Source organism: Pogoniulus pusillus, chromosome 33 (assembly GCF_015220805.1).
Source record: "Pogoniulus pusillus isolate bPogPus1 chromosome 33, bPogPus1.pri, whole genome shotgun sequence".
NCBI lineage: Eukaryota > Metazoa > Chordata > Aves > Piciformes > Lybiidae > Pogoniulus > Pogoniulus pusillus.
Window position 1 is genome coordinate 14028741 of NC_087296.1, and position 16803 is coordinate 14045543.

The window sequence follows — 16803 nt, forward strand, 5'->3', positions numbered from 1 at the left end:
AGCACTGCACCGAGGCTCTGCTGTGGGAAATGCAGGCGGTAACAGCCTGTGAGCACCGCACCGAGGCTCTGCTGTGGGAAATGCAGGCGGTAACAGCCTGTGAGCACTGCACTGAGGCTCTGCTGCGGGAAATGGAGGCGGTAACAGCCTGCGAGCACCGCACCGAGGCTCTGCTGTGGGAGATGCAGGCAGTAACAGCCTGTGAGCACCGCACCGAGGCTCTGCTGTGGGAGATGCAGGCGGTAACAGCCTGTGAGCACTGCACCGAGGCTCTGCTGTGGGAGATGCAGGCGGTAACAGCCTGTGAGCACTGCACCGAGGCTCTGCTGCGGGAGATGCAGGTGATAACAGCCTGTGAGCACCGCACCGAGGCTCTGCTGTGGGAGATGCAGGTGGTAACAGCCTGCGAGCACTGCACCGAGGCTCTGCTGTGGGAGATGCAGGCGGTAACAGCCTGCGAGCACTGCACCGAGGCTCTGCTGTGGGAGATGCAGGCGGTAACAGCCTGTGAACACCGCACCGAGGCTCTGCCGTGGGAGATGCAGGCAGTAACAGCCTGTGAGCACCGCACCGAGGCTCTGCCGCTTCCTCTCCCCTGCAGCAGGGCAGCACTGCTCGGCTCCTCCCTGGGCTGTCTTTGTTGTTCAGACAAGGGGCAGTGTGCCTGAGCATTGGCTTAGTGACACAGGGCAAAAGCCACCGCACTCAGCAAAGTGCTGGCACTGCCATGGCCCACATGGGTGAGCTGCAGGAGCTCTGGGAAGCTAAGTAGTAGCTTTACAATTAGACAGCAGCCAACTGCATTTAGAATCAGAATCATGGAATCAACCAGGTTGGAAGAGACCTCCAAGATCATCCAGTCCAGCCTAGCACCCAGCCCTAGCCAGTCTTACATCACAGAACCTCAGAGCTGCTTCAGTCGGGATCGTTGAGTCGAAGCAGACAACTATGGATGGGCACCAATGCAGCACAGATGTGCCTGATTCTGAACTGTCCCCCTGGTGTCAGACCCAGAAACAGGCTCTGTGCCTGCTCTCTGCTCTGCTCCAAAGCAGGCAGTGCCACTGCTATGTGCCCACCTGGCACAGCCCCACTGGCACACGTCCTAAGGGTGGTGCTGTGGCTGTGGCAGGGATGCTGGGCCCAGCAGCCACAGGAAGTTTGTGCTCTGTGGCTTTCACTGCAACCACACCCAGAGTCAGAGAATTGCTTGGGGTGGAAAAGCCCTCTGAGATGATCCAGTCCAACCACCAGCACAACCCCCCCATGGCCATCAAACCACGTCCCTGACTGCCATGGCCACACATTTCTTGAACTCCTCCAGGCATGGGGACTCCAGCACCTCCCTGGGCAGCCTGTGCCAGTCCCTGACCACTCTTGCACCAAAGACATTTTTCCTCATCTCCAACCTAAGCCTTCCCTGGCACAATTCCAGGCCATTTCCTCTCCTTCTATCACCTGAGACAAGGGAGAGCAGGCAATGGTCTTGATGGAACCACAGACTCCAGATAAATGCAAAGGCAAAATCTCTGTTTCCTTTTCAAAAATCATCTAGAATTGGGTAGATGAAGTTGTCCTTGAACAGGTAGTAGGCCAGAATCTGTCCTCCACAAACCATTGAAGTCACTCCAGAGCCTGGAAGAAAACAGAGAGCTGGTTTATTTTGCACTGGAATACAAAGATGCTGCCAAACCTCTAAGCAGACAACGTTGTTATCCCCAGGGCCTGTCTACTCAACCATTGCACCTGGGGCTTTAACCACCTACACAGGTACCAGCCCCAGCAGCTGCTGATGCAGAACAGCTGCAGGTCAGGGAGGTTCTTGCCTGTCCCAAGCCTAGGAACTTGCTGCAGCTGTTGGACCTTGGTACCCGTTCCGTAAGGCAGAGCAGAAGGCAGACCTTTTCCCTTAGCTGTTCTTCAAGGGACTCCATTCCAGGCCAGAGCTGTGCTCTTGCATTTTGATTACAGGAAGCCAAGCACCCAGACAGTCCCTCTAAGGAAATGTGGGCCTGGGGGTTCTCTCTCCTGGCTGCAGTGCCTGTGCAGTGCTTATGCTAACTGCCCCTGAAGAGCCTCTTTCTTTCCACTGATCACAGAATCATAGAATGGTTTGTGTCAGAAGGGACCTCCAAAGCTCACCCAGTCCAACCTCCCTGCACTCAGCAGGGGCATCCTCAGCTAGATCAGGTTGCTCAGGGTCCTGTTGAGCCTCACCTTGAATATTCCAGGGATGGGACTTGAACGTCCACACTGGGCAACCTGTTGCAGTGTTCCAGTTCCTCACAACCAGCCTAAATCCAACTCGCTCCAGTTTCAAACCACTGCTCCTCATCCTGTCCTTGCAGGCCTTTGCAAACAGCCCCTCTGCAGCCTTCTTGTAGACCCTTCAGGTCCTCTAAGGTCTCCCCAGAGCCTCCTCTTCTCCAGGCTGGACACCCCCAGCTCCCTCAGCCTGTCCTTGTAGCAGAGCTGCTCCAGCCCCGTGGGCTTTATAGATGGCACAAGGCTGGGACAACATTTGACTGATTGCCCAGGACTGAATGGTTTACTTCAAGGCTGTGAGGGTAGCTGCTCTTTGTGAGCAGGGTTAACACTAACTTGTCTTCAGACCACTATTTTTAAGGCAAGCCCACTGCTAGCCCAGTGTTACTTGCCTGTGCCATTAAAAGAGGTACAAATGAAAAGCATCTTTACCTTCTGTAGGCATTAATGCTCCTCACACCAGGAGACAACAGACACTTAACAGAAACAGTTCCTGCTGGAACTAGCAATTTCCTGTGTCACAGAGTCTAACAATTGGAACTTTAGAGGCTGTAATGATACCTAGTGCCAGCCACCAGTGCAACATCAGGGGGAACTCAGACATAACTGCAAAGAGAAGAGGAGGAGAAATGTCACTTTCCAAACAGTGAGTGTGGAGAGAGGCAAAGATGGCATTACAGAATCACAGCATCACAGAATGGTAGGGTTGGAGGGGGCCTCTGGAGGTCATCCAGACCAAACCCCTGCCAAGACAGGTTCATCTAAAGCAGGTCACACAGGAACACATCCAGGTGGGTGTGGAATGTCTCCAGAGATGAAGACTCCACCACCTCTCTGGGCAGCCTGCTCCATCACCCTTAAAGACATCCCTCCTCATGTTTGGATGGAACTTCCTGGGTTCCAGTCTGTGCCCATGACCCCTTGTCCTGTCACTGGGCACCCCTGAGCAAAGCCTGGTGCCATCCTCCTGACACCCACCCTTTAGGTATTGATCAGCATTGCTGAGCTCCCCTCAGGCTGCTCTTCTCCAGGCTGAAACAGCCCCAGGGCTCTCAGTGTCTCCTCCTCAGGGAGAGCTGAATGATGTTCTCAAAGGCCTGGTTAGTAATGTTCAGAGATGTCTGCTTGGCTAACACACAGGCAGGTCCTGATCATTCAGACACTTGGCCAGACCATGAAGGTCAGCCTGGGGAACCTCTCATTGGGAGACAAGTCCTAAAGCTACTAACTGTGTACTAAATGGAGCTTCTGGACTCTCTGTTCTTCAGGTGTAGAACCAAAGAATAGGTTGTGTTGGAAGGGACCTTCAAGACCACCCAGGTGGACTCAATGATCTTAAAGGTCTTTTCTAACCAAAACAGTTCTGTGATTCTTAGACTTATTCAGCTTTAAGAAAGCATCATCTTAGCCCAGTGGTTGTGTTAGTGACACAGCAGATGAGTCCTAACTGACTGGTCACAGGAGCACAGGCTCACAGGATGTTAGGGGTTGGAAGGGACCCAAGGAGATCTCCAGGTCCAACCTCCCTGCTACAGCAGGAGCAGAGAATCCAGCACAGATCACACAGGAACAAATCCAGACAGGGCTGGAAAGGCTCCACAGAAGGAGACTCCACAACCTCTCTGGGCAGCCTGTGCCAGGGCTCTGGACCCTTACAGTCAAGAAGTTCTTCCTCATGTTGAGGTGGAACCTCCTGTGCTGCAGTTTCCATCCATTGCCTCTTGTCCTATGGCAGGGCACAAGTGAGCAGAGGCTGTCCTTGTCCCTTCCTTCCTGCCCCCCAGCCCTCAGCTAGTGACAGACATTGCTCAGATCCCCTCTCAGCCTTCTCCCCTGCAGACTAAGCAGCCCCAGGGCTCAGCCTCTCCTCAGCAGGCAGTGCTGCAGTCCCTTCACGCTGGGCATCCCATGCTTGTATTTTGCTTACCAGCTGCAGTGATGATGATGTGAAGAGCAGTAACTGTCACTGCATAGTCCCAGACCCATTCTTCCACAAGCAGGGCAAAGAGCAGCCCACAGATGGAGAAGGTTATTTCCAAGGATATCACAAGAGCTGCAAATGGAAACAGGAGGTTTACCCCAGAGGTCACAAGGGTGGCAACAGCAAGTTGAGATGTTCTGTGTGCCCACAGACCTCCCCCAGCTGCTGCTGTGCTTTGCTTCTCTGTGTCTTTGTGCTGGGTGGTGAGACAGAAAGGTGCAGCTGACAGCCTGCTTGCTGCCTTTGGCACACAAACAGCCTGCTTCCATCCAATTCCAGGGGATAATAACACCATATTGAGATACAATAATCACCTTAGGGCCCTGAAAAGAGCTTCTGAGGGAGCATGATTTCATTTCTTTTCCACTCTTACATCTGAAATGGTCTTTTTATCTCAGCTAGGATCAGCATTGACACAGTACAAATATCCATGCATTATTATTACTGCTTTTAACCTGATGAAGTGACCAATTGACTTCCAGGCTTTGCTTACTTTGCTGAGAGGTGATGTGGTTTGCTCTGTGAAACAGACTGCAAGTCTGCTAACAGCTCCTGTGTGCCTGGAATTGCTTCGGGGAGAGAATCCATATGGAGAGCTTCAGAGAGCAATGAAGGCATTTGTGTGAAGATAGCACAGAATCACAGAATGAAAGGCTTGGAAGGCACCTCCACAGCTCCTCAAGTCCAACCCCCTTGCCAGAGCGGGATCAGCTAGGGCAGGGTGCACAGGAATGCATCCAAATGGGGTTTGAAAGAGTCTCTAGGATCACAGGATTGTTTTGGTTCAAAAAGTTCTCTAACTCCACAGCCTCTCTGGGCAGCCTGCTCCAGGGCTCTGTCACCCCCATGGCTCTGGGCAGCCAGTCACTAGTGGTGGCCCCCAGGGATCAGTGCTGGGCACAGTCCTGTTCAATGTCTTTATTGATGATCTGGAGCAGGGGATTGAGTCCAGCATCAGTAAGTTTGCAGATGACACCAAGCTAGGAGCAGCTGTGGAGCTGCTGGAGGGGAGGAGAGCCCTGCAGAGGTATATGGCCAGGCTGCATGGGTGGGCAGAGGCCAAGGGGATGAGAATGAACAAGGCCAAGTGCAGAGTTCTGCACTTTGGCCACAACAACCCCAAGCAGCACTACAGGCTGGGGCCAGAGTGGCTGAGAGCAGCCAGGCAGAGAGGGACCTGGGGGTGCTGGGAGAGAGGAGCTGCAGCTGAGCCAGCAGTGCCCAGGTGGGCAGCAGAGCCAATGGCATCCTGGGCTGGCTCAGGAGCAGTGTGGGCAGCAGGACAAGGGAGGTTCTTCTGCCCCTGTGCTCAGCACTCCTCAGGCCACACCTGGAGTGCTGTGTCCAGTTCTGGGCTCCTCAATTGCAAAGAGATGTTGAGGTGCTGGAAGGTGTTTGGAGCAGGGCAGCAAGGCTGGGGAGGGGCCTGGAGCACAGCCCTGTGAGGAGAGGCTGAGGGAGCTGGGGGTGTGCAGCCTGCAGCAGAGGAGGCTCAGGGCAGAGCTCATTGCTGTCTGCAGCTGCCTGCAGGGAGGCTGTAGCCAGGTGGGGTTGGGCTCTGCTGCCAGGCAGCCAGCAACAGAACAAGGGGACACAGCCTCAAGCTGTGCCAGGACAGGTTCAGGCTGGATGTTGTTAGGAAGTTGTTGTCAGAGAGAGTGATTGGCACTGGAATGGGCTGCCCAGGGAGGTGGTGGAGTGGCTGTGCCTGGAGGTGTTGAAGCCAAGCCTGGCTGGGGCACTTAGTGCCATGGTCTGGTTGGTTGGGCAGGGCTGGGTGCTAGGTGGGGCTGGATGAGCTTGGAGCTCTCTTCCAACCTGGCTGATTCTGTGACTCTGTGATTCTGTGATCTAGTGTGAGGTGTCCCTGCCTGTGCTGGTTTGAGGCTAACAGGAGTATTTAAATGAGAGAAATCAGATGCTAGGCTGTGAAAAGGAAGCAAAGGTGATGTCTGCTGCACTCATAGGCTTGCTGAGATGGATAAAAGCAAGGACACAATCACAGTTAAGACAGGGTGTGAGAGTCTCTGTCTGAGGCAGTGTCTGGTTTCTGCCTGGGCTTCTGCTGTGTAACCCAACTAATCCTCCTGCTTCTAGCCCCCCTTGCTGATCCTCCAAACTCACCCTGCATGTAAGGCAGACCCTGGCATAAGGTAGAGGAGTGGAAAGAAGGTTGGAAGTGTGGTTGGGAGCCCCTCCTGGGGACTCTGGTTTCTGGGCAGGCTGTTGTGTTTCTGTATTACTTTTAACTTGTATATAGAGCTGTAACTATTTGTGTGTATTAGAGATACCTGCTTGTAAATTGTGCTAAGCTGTGAACATAAAGCTTCATTCCTTAACTTCCAGCCAGCTGAGTCTAGTCTGGGTGATTTCATGAGTGTCTGGGGAGTGGGTGACTCCCAAACCATCACCTGCCCATGGCAGGGGGGTTGGAGCTTGTGCTAGTTTGCAGCAGGCTGGGATGTTTTGGTGAGAAGAACTAGATTGCAGGCTGTGGAAAGAAAACAGTGGTGATGTCTGCTGCACTCACAGGATTGCTGAGAGGTATAGGAACAAGAAACAAAAGCATAGATAAGCACTCCCACTGGGGCTGCTGGCTGAGCTGCATCTCTCTAACCTCACCCTCCATTTTGGACTAATCCACTTCACTTCCTAACCCCTCTGGCCAAACCTCTTCCTTGGGACTGGGGTAAGGTTGAGAGGGGCAGGGGGAAGGTGCAGGGGTGGTTGAGAGCCCCTCCTGGGCACTCAGGTTTCTGGAAGGGCTGCTGTGTTTCTGTATTGCATATTTCTGTCTCTAACTGTATCTCCTGTAGCTATCTGCTTGTATGTTGAGCTGAGCTGTAAATGTAAGCTTCAGTCAATTTCCAGAGCCTCTGAGTCTAGTCTGGGTGATTTCCAAAGTGGGGGGGGGCAGGGAACACCCAAACCATCCCAGAGCTAGATAATCCTTGAGGTCCCTTCCAGCCCTGACTATTCTGTGCTTCTGTGACCACCTCCCTGTCCCTGCTGGAGACAGGACTGCAGCCAGCCAGAGGCTGGGTTTGCTCACACACAAGACAAGGAAATAAAAGGCAGGAAGCCTTCTGTTACCCAGGTAGTAGGGGTTCATCCAGGAGGGACTTGTCTTAAAATCAAAAGGTGCCAACCCATCCAACATCTCAATCCTGTGGGAACAGAGGGAGAATGTGTCAGGAGGTGCCCAGCAGTGCCTCTGACACCTTGAGGATGCTTTCAAACAGGACTGCAAGCAGAAGGCTTCTGGGCTTCAAGGAGGTCTCTGCCCCTCATCACACGGTGGGGTCCACAATCTCCACTTTCATTGAAGACATCCCTGGCACTCTGCCTGCTAATCAGCTTCCTCAGGGAACAGGATTTGTCCTTTTTCTTGCTGGCTATGAACTCTTCCCTTTCATTCTGCAGTGCCATCCATGCCCTTGTGCTCGTTTGCTCACCTGGCACAAGTGCAAGGGCGCAGAGCAGAGCCAAGGTGCACATTAGCTGCACCTTGTAGTGACAGGATGAGGAGGAATGGGCTTAAACTGGTAGGGGAGAGGCTGAAACTGGAAGCTAGGAAGAAGTTGTTTGCAGTGAGGGTGGTGAGACACTGGTAGAGGTTGAGGGTGGTGAGACACTGGCACAGGTTGAGGGTGGTGAGACACTGGCACAGGTTGCCCAGGGAGGTTGTGGAGCACAGAAGCACCCAATGTGATCAAAGATCACATTGGGTGCTTCTGTGCTCCACAACCTCCCTGGAGGTGTTGAGGACCAGGTTGGATGAGGCCTTGAGTGACCTGTTCTAGTGGGAGATGATCTTTGAGGTCCCTTCCAACCTCAAATCATTCTATGATTCCAGTTTTGAGTCCCCACTTGCCAGTTTGTGCCCTTGGGTGAAGGCTCAGGTACCACCAGGTAGCTGAACTTGAAAGATGTGTTCACAGCATGGCTGGGTCCAGAGTGCTTCTTCTGCAGGGTCATAGCTCTACCTGTTAGATGCAGCTGTAGCATCCTGCTATGGAATCACAGAAACCTAGAATGGTTTGGCTTGAAAGGGACCTTAAAGATCAGCTAGTTCCAGCCCCCCTGCCATGGGCAGGGACTCCTCTCACTAGCCCAGGTTGCTCAAGATCTCACCTTGAACACCTCCAGGCAGGGGCATCCTCAGCCTCCCTGGGCAGCCTGTGCCAGTGTCTCACCACCCTCATTCTCAACAATTTCTTAGAATCACAGAATCATAGAATCAAGCAGGTTGGAAGAGAGCTCCAAGCTCATCCAGTCCAACCTAGCACCCAGCCCTAACCAATCAACCAGACCATGGCACTAAGTGCCTCATCCAGGCTTTTCTTGAAGACCCCCAGGCACGGTGCCTCCACCACCTCCCTGGGCAGCCCATGCCAATGCCAATCACTCTCTCTGTGAAGAACTTCCTCCTAACATCCAGCCTATACCTACCCTGGCACAGCTTGAGACTGTGTCCCCTTGTTCTATTGCTGGTTGCCTGGGAGAAGAGGCCACCCCCCACCTGGCTACAATGTCCCTTCAGGTAGTTGTAGACAGTAATAAGATCACCTCTGAGCCTCCTCTTCTCCAGGCTAAACACCCCCAGCTCCCTCAGCCTCTCCTCATAGGATTTGTGCTCCAGGCCCCTCACCAGCTTTGTTGCCCTTCTCTGGACATGTTCCAGCACCTCAACATCTTTCTTGAATTGAGGGGCCCAGAACTGGACACAGCACTCCAGGTGTGGCCTGAGCAGTGCTGAGTACAGGGGCAGAAGAACCTCCCTTGTCCTACTGCCCACACTGCTCCTGCTGCAGGCCAGGATGCCATTGGCTCTCTTGCCCACCTGGGCACACTGCTGGCTCATCTTCAGCTTACTCTCTATCAGTACCCCCAGGTGCCTTTCCTCCTGGCTGCTCTCAGCCACTCTGGCCCCAGCCTATAGTGCTGCTTGGGGTTGTTGTGGCCAAAGTGCAGAACCCTGCCCTTGGCCTTGTTCAATCTCATCCCCTTGGCCTCTGCCCACCCATCCAGCCTGGCCAGGTCCCTCTGCAGGGCTCTCCTCCCCTCCAACAGCTCCACAGCTGCTCCTAGCTTGGTGTCATCTGCAAACTTACTGATGCAGGACTCAATGCCCTCATCCAGTCATCAATAAAGATATTGAACAGGACTGGGCCCAGCACTGATCCCTGGGGAACACCACCAGTGACAGCTGCCAACTGGATGTGGCATCATTCACCACCACTCTCTGAGCTCTGCCATCCAGCCAGTTCTTGACCCAGCACAGAGTGAATCTGTCCAAGCCATGAGCTGCCAGCTTGGCCAGGAGCTTCTTGTGGCAGACAGTGTCAAAGGCTTTGCTGAAGTCCAAGTAGACTCCATCCACAGCCTGCCCCACATTCACCTCCTCTCCACTCTCACTCTCCCCTCTCCCAGCTCAAAGCCATTGTGCCTCATCCTGGCACTCCCAGCCCTTGTCAGAAGAACCTCCCCAGCTCTCCTGTAGCTCCCTCAGGTACTGGAAGGCTGCTCTGAGGTCTCCCTGGAGCCTTCTCTTCTCCTGGTTGAACAGCCCCAACTCTCCCAGCTTGTTCCCACAAGGGAGGTTCTTCAGCCCTCAATCATCTTTGTGGCCTCCTCTGGACCCTCTCCAACAGTTCCATGTCCTTGTGCTGGGGACACCAGAAGTGGATGTAGGGGTTCAGGCAGGGGCTCAGCAGAGCAGAGGGGCAGAATCCCCTCCCTCATCCTGCTGCTCTCACTGCTTTGGATGCAGCCCAGGATGCCATTGGCCTGGGCTGCTGTGACAGTGGACTAGAGACAAGGGATCTTACCTGAATGCTGTGAAGCAGACAAACAGCACCACGTAGTAGACAGTGTAGAAAACCCCCATGCAGATCACCAGGTTCAGCAGAACCACCTGGGAAAGAGACAGCAGAAGCTGATGCTGTGTTCCACCAGGTACACAGGGTTATGGAATGGGCTGGGCTGGAAGGGACCTCCAGAGCTCATCCAGTCCAACCCCCAGCTCTCAGCAGGGACATCCTCAGCTGTCTGGTTGCTCAGAGCCCTGTCAAGCTTCATCTTGAATATCTCCAGGGATGGGAGCCCAGCTGCTTCTCCAGGCAAGCTGTTCCTGGGCTCAGCCATCCTTACAGAAAAGAACTTGTTCCTCACATCCAGCCTCAACCTGCTCTGCTCTTGTTCAAAGCCATTGCCCTCATCCTGTCCCTGCAGGCCTTTGGGCCCAGTCTCCCTCCATCCTTCTTGGAGCCCCTTCAGGCACTGGCAGGCTGCCATTAGGTCTCCCCAGAGCCTCCTCTTCTCCAGGCTGCACACCCCCAGCTCCCTCAGCCTGTCCTCATAGCAGAGCTGCTCCAACCCCCTGAGCATTTTTGTGGTCCACCTCTGGACCTGCCCTTCTAGCTAACTGTTAGAGAGCTGATTCCTCACCTGCATCTGTCATGTTCTCAAACCCCAAACAAATCAGCAAACTCAATATTTAGGCAGAAGTTTTGCTCTGGCTGCTAGGCTCAGTGTTCAGAGAAAGCCTGGCTGGGGCACTGAGTGCCATGGTCTGGGTGATTGGCCAGGGCTGGGGGACAGGTTGGACTGGATGAGCTTGGAGGTCTCTTCCAACCTGCCTGATTCTGTGATTCTATGATATTAGAAGGAAGCTGTTGGCAGAGAGAGTGATTGGCATTGGAATGGGCTGCCCAGGGAGGTGGTGGAGTGGCTGTGCCTGGAGGTGTTGAAGCCAAGCCTGGCTGGGGCACTTAGTGCCATGGTCTGGTTGGTTGGGCAGGACTGGATGAGCTTGGAGGTCTCTTCCAACTGCTTGATTCAGTGATTCCATAGAGGCTGTCCCAGGTTCTTTGGTGCCCTTCAGCCCCTGCTGTGGCTCGGTTGCAGGGCTCTGGGGGTCTCTCTGCTGTTGCTGAATCCAGAAGTGTTCAGAGAACGAGAAGCACAAGTTTTGATGGTTACAGCACAGCAGCTCTGGAGAGTTTCACCTCACCCATGTGCTTAGCTGAGTCTTTAACCTTGCTTTAGCCTAGTTCTGAACTTGCAAGAGATGGCATCCCTGTGAGTGTGCTGGAACTGGACACCAGGACATTCCAGGCAGTTGGAAACCAGAAACTGTTAAGTTTCCCAGCCTCGTGCTTACTTCCAAAGGTAGTGGATGTGGTTTCTCTCTGGGGATATCCCAGAGCTGCCTGGATGTGCTCCTGTGTGATCTGCTCTGGGTGCTGCTGCTCTGGCAGGGCTTGGCCTGGCTGAGCTCTGGAGGTCCCTTCCAGCCCCTGACACTCTGTGACTCTGTGATTCTGTGAGGCTGAAGACAACTTAAATGAGTGATCAGAGACTCACAGAACCTTTGGCCATTTGGCCATCAAATATTTGAAGCTGGCCACATGTTTCTGCCTGCCTCCCCCAGAGATCCAAACGAGGGTCACTATGCAACAGTGCTCCAGGTGGAACAGACAATCACAGAATCACAGACACAGAATCACAGACTCATTTAGGAGACAACCCCCCCACCACAGCAGGACCACCTGGGGCAAGTCACTCAGGAGTATGTGCAGACTTGAAAGTCTCTAGAATCATGGAACTGCTTGGGTTAGAAAAGCTCTCTGAACTCATCCAGTCCAACCTTCAGCCCAACACCAACCCATGGCCACTAAACCATGTCCCACAGTGCCATGGCCACACATTCCCAGGGATGGGGACTCCAACACCTCCCTGGGCAGCCTCTGCCAGTCCCTGACCACTCTTGCAGCAAAGGATCTTTTCCTCATCTCCAAACTAACCCTCCCCTGGTACAACTTGAGGCCATTTCTTCTCCTTCTATCAATGGATACTATGGAGCAGAGCCCAACCCCCACCTCACTGCGACCTCCTTTCAGGGAGCTGTAGAGAGCAATGAGGTCTGCCCTCAACCTTTTCTCTGGACTGAACACCCCCAGGGCCCTGAGCTGCTCCTCAGAAGATCTAGAAAAGCCACAGGCCATTTTTTCAGTCCTTATTTTGCCATCAGACTCAGCTGGCAGGGAAGGCTGCAGTGTAAAATGCAAACCAGCTCTCAGGTACAGTTTGATTTAGTCTGCTGAATGCTGATAAAAGGAGCCCTTCTTCAAGGAGACAGTGGCTGAGAAGGGCTGCAGATGAGCATTAGCTCAGACCAGCTCCTGCACCAGCTTCTCCTGCAGCAGTGTGACACAAAACAAGCCCTTAAGGCTTTGAGCTTCAGGGTGGCACAGCATGGATAGAAAGAGGGCAGAAGCATTGCCTCTGCAGACAGCACTGGGAAGACAAAGTGGCCCCCAGCTTGGCAGCAGCGAGTTTGGAAGTAAGGTAAGGAAGGAAGAAGCTTCAGAGAAGAGCCACAAAAGGGAGCTACTGGCTGGAAATGTTGGGGGGTTCCCGAGCACCACAGCCCTAAAGAGGTCAATCTGCTTAGCTGCCAGGGCTGAGGTGATTATGGTGGGTAAGTACCTTGGCAGGCAGAAAATACCAGGTGCTTAAAGACTCTAATCTGCCAGAAGAGCCACCAGAAGCAAACAGCTACAAGTTGTAGCTGGCCACGTCCAAGGGCTGCGTGAGGCCCTTCCAGCTGCAAAGGCAACCAGCCAGTGGAACAAACTCCTTCTGGAAACAGGGAGGTCCTTCAAAGCCAAGGCAGATGCCACTCCAGCGTCACTAACATTCACCTCTGGCCCAGCTGTGTGGCAGCTGAGCCCCCCCTGGCACCCCCCAGCACAGAGAGGTGTGGATGCTGTGGATTTAGCAAGCTCCTTGGCTTTGTGCTGCTGACTGCTGCCTTTTTCTCTTGCTGCAAAGGCTGCATGAGCAGTGCAGCTCTTCCCAGCAGGGGAGAGATGAAGGAGCTGCAGTTCCTAATGCAAAGGAGAGAGCCATCTGCCTGTGGCCATGGGCACTAAGGCACTGCCCAGGCCAGCCTTACTCTTGGCTTCTCTCCTTACATCAAAAGGAAGCCAAGCAAAAACTGGGAGCAGTTAGGGTCATAGAATCATAGAATTGTCCGGGCTGGGAGGGACCTCAAAGATCAGCCAGTTCCAACCCCTCTGCCATGGGCAACTTTCCACTAGGTCAGGTTGCTCAGAGCCACATCCAGCCTGGCCTTAAACACCTCCAGGGATGAGGCTTCCACCACCTCCTTGGGCAACCTGTGCCAGGCTCTCACCACCCTCATGCTGAAGAACTTCTTTTGGACATCCAACCTCAGTCTCCCCTCCTCTAGCTTGGATCTGTTCCCCCCAGTCCTATCACTACCTGACACCCTAAGAAGTCCCTCCCCAGCTTTCTTGTAGCCTCCTTCAGATACTGGAGGGCCACTATAAGGTCTCCTCGGAGCCTTCTCCTCTCCAGCCTGCACAGCCTCAACTCCCTCAGCCTGTCCCCACAGCAGAGCAGCTCCAGCCCTCTGCTCATCCTCATGGCCCTGCTCTGGAAACCTTCCAGCCCCTCCAGATCTTTCCTGTCCCAGGGGCTCCAGCACTGGGCACAGTGCTCCAGGTGAGGTCTCAGCAGAGGGTGCAGAGGGGCAGAATCCCCTCCCTCACCCTGCTGCTCACACTGCCCTTGCTGCAGCCCAGCCTCTGGTTGCTCTCTGGGCTGCCAGAGCACACTGCTGGCTCCTGTTGAGCTTCTCACCCACCAGCACCCCCAAGGCCTTTTGTTCAGGGCTGCTCTCAAGCCAGGCACTGCCCAGGCTGTATCAGTGCTTGGGATTGCCCTGACTCAGCTGCAGGACCTTGCACTTGGTCTTGTTGAGCTTCATGAGGCTGGCTTGGGCCCAGCTCTGCAGCCTGTCATGGATCTCTTCTCTCCAGCCTCTCAGCTGCACCACACAGCTTGGTGGCTCTGAGGGCTAGATGCAACCTTCTCATTTCCATTGTCTTTAGCCTTCTTCTAACCAAACAGTGGCCAGAGCACTCCTCTGACCTCCCAGGCTGTCCTCCACTGAGGCTGTAATGTTCACTGGCTGCACTCATAGAATCACAGATTGCATTGGGCTGGAAGGGACCCTCAAAGGTCACCTTGGCCAGTGGCCCTGCAGGCAGCAGGGACATCTCCACCTGCAGCAGGCTGCTCAGGGCCCCAGCAAGCTTGGCCTTGAATATCTCCAGGGATGAGGTGCCCACAACTCCCCATGGCAACCTGTGCCAGTGTCTCACCACCCTCCTTGTGCAGAACCTCCTCCTGCTGTCCAAGCTAAATGCACCTTGCTCCAGTTTAAATGCCACGTGCAAGCCTGGCAGCTGTGCTACCTCCTACCCCCTGCCAGTGCCTCTAAGCTCTGGGAGTTAAATCTTTGGCACATTTTTGGTGGGAAGCATTTTCAATCCATTGCTCTGAGCAGATGCCCATTTCCTGCAGCTCTCCTTTGCCTGCTGCCTGTCCCCCTGCAGCTCCCTGAAGCTTTACCTGCTCCAGATGTAGCAGCAGTGGGGAGGCAGCACTAAGTGAAAATCAGAGGGCTGGAAGGAGAGCTGTGAGCTGCTGGTCTCTCGACCTCTCTTTACAGCAGTGAATTCCTGGCCTCTCCCAAAGTCAGCAACAAACTCCCACTGGCATCAAAGGCCCAGGCTCTTCCTCTCCATCTCTTTCTTCCACACCCAGAGTATCATAGAAGCATAGAGTCATCAGAGACTGGCCTGGGCTGCAAGGCACCTCCAAAGGTCATCCACTCCAAACCCCACTGCAGTCAGCAGGGACATCCTCAACTGAATCACACACCCAGAGCCTCACCAAGCCCAACTTGAGAATCTAACCAGCACAGGCTGGGAGGTGATCTCCTGGAGAGCATCCCCATGGAGAAGGACCTGGGAGTCCTGGTGCACAAGTTGCATGTGGACAGCAATGTGTCCTCATGGCCAAGAAGAGAGTGTGGCCAGAAGTTCTCCTTCCCCTCTGCTCCATCTGGAATATTGCACCCAGGGCTGGGCTCCCCAGTTCAAGAGGGACAGGGATCTCTTTTCTTTGATCTAAGAAAAGATTCTTGGCCACAACAGCTCCATGCAGCACTGCTGCAGAGAGCCCAAGGGAGGGCTGCAAGGATGCTGCAGGGACTGCAGCTCTGCCTGATGAGGAAAGGCTGAGAGCCCTGGGGCTGAGAGTCTGCAGAGAAGTCCTGGAGGTGTTGAAGCAAAGCCTGGCTGGGGCACTTAAGTGCCATGGTCTGGCTGATTGGCCAGGGCTGGGGGATAGGTTGGGCTGGATGAGCTTGGAGCTCTCTTCCAACCTGGCTGATTCTCTGATTCTATGAGAGGGGATCTGAGCAATGTCTGTAAGCATCTGAGGGCTAAGGGTCAGGAAGAGAGGGACAGGGACAGGCTCTGCTCACTTGTGCCCTGGCACAGGACTAGATCTCCAGAGGTCCCTTCCAACCCTAACCTCCTGTGATCCTATCATCTCCAGGAATGGGCCTCAACCACCTCCCTGAGCAACCTGTGCAGTGTTCCAACACCCTGATGGTGCAGAACTTGTTCCTAACCTCAAATCCACCTCTGCTCTTAGTTGCTGTCCTGGAGCCACAGAGATGCAGCAGTGCAGGCAGCTGTGCTCAGCTGGCTGAGCTCACATCCCTCACAAGAAGCTACTCCTCACACAACACAGGAACCTGCTCCTCAGAGCACACCAGGGAAGTGAGAACCCTTTGGAAGTGTTCCAGGTTGCTGCTTGCATCAATTGATTTGTTTCAGCTCTCCACTGAAGCTTACTCACAGCTTTCTTTTTTAACCTCAGAACAGATTTGATTTCCAAATCATTCCCCCACCCCCACCCCCTGCTTCCAGCCCCTCAAATACTTCAGAGAGGGGAAAAATACAGGTTAAAACCCAGAGGATGGTTTATTGTATGTTAAAACAACTTCAAGGAAGAGCTTTAGGGATGCAGGATCTGATTGGGCTCCTCCAGGCATTACAGCTCCTAAATGAAGCAACATCACAGGCTCTGAACCCTGTTCACAGCCTGCACCTGCAGCCAGCACTGCAGCACCAGCAGTGCTTGTCCTGCTGGAGGCCAGGCAGACCTCTCAGGAAGGTCTGTAAGAGCACAGGCTGCTGCTTGCCCAAGCCCTGCAGCCCCTGCCTGAGTCTCTCCACGCTCCCCACTGCCCTGCAACCCAAACTCGAGTCCCTTTACCTTGGTTTCAGCAGTTTTGACCTTGAGAGCCATGGATACATGAGGAGGGCAGGGAGGTGCTGGTGCTATAGTCCATCTGCCAGCATCAGCAGGGAGAAGCAGCTGCTTTGCACCCAAGCCCTCATTCCTGGAGGTGGGGATGGGACCGAGTGAGGTGAGGTGATTGGATTAAACTGAAGGCAGCCAGCAGCCATCTGCACACTTGCTGTAAGCTGCTGCAGAGCAGAGGAAATCCTGTTGGATCAGCTCATGGCTCTGCTCTCTGTGCCCACAGCCAGAGATGTCTGCAACTCATTGCTCTGCTCAGACCTCACCTCCAACCCTGCCTCCAGTGCTGCTGGCCCCAGCAGAGGAAGGACACAGAGCTGTGGAGTGAGGCCAGAGGAGGCCAC

General features: G+C 54.1%; 1 protein-coding gene across 1 annotated transcript; it reads right to left on the minus strand.

The window, feature by feature from the left end:
* Positions 1 to 1540: 1540 nt before the first annotated feature.
* Positions 1541 to 16444, minus strand: TMEM244 (transmembrane protein 244). The gene is made up of 6 exons (XM_064170054.1): positions 16412 to 16444; positions 10078 to 10163; positions 7340 to 7413; positions 4193 to 4318; positions 2827 to 2871; positions 1541 to 1635 (listed from the first exon to the last, which is right to left on the minus strand). Exons 1-6 carry the CDS (start codon positions 16442 to 16444, stop codon positions 1541 to 1543), a joined length of 459 nt encoding a protein of 152 aa, XP_064026124.1.
* Positions 16445 to 16803: the final 359 nt, after the last annotated feature.

Bases quoted from the DNA above. Each gene is read 5' to 3' on its own strand.
- TMEM244 (XM_064170054.1), bottom strand. From the start codon at position 16,444: ATGGCTCTCAAGGTCAAAACTGCTGAAACCAAG. The intron at 7,414-10,077 runs GTAAGATCCCTT...CTGTTCCCACAG, and splicing joins GTCTGCTTCACAGCATTCAG to GATTGAGATGTTGGATGGGT. The intron at 4,319-7,339 runs GTAACAGAAGGC...TTCCATTTGCAG, and splicing joins GATGAACCCCTACTACCTGG to CTCTTGTGATATCCTTGGAA.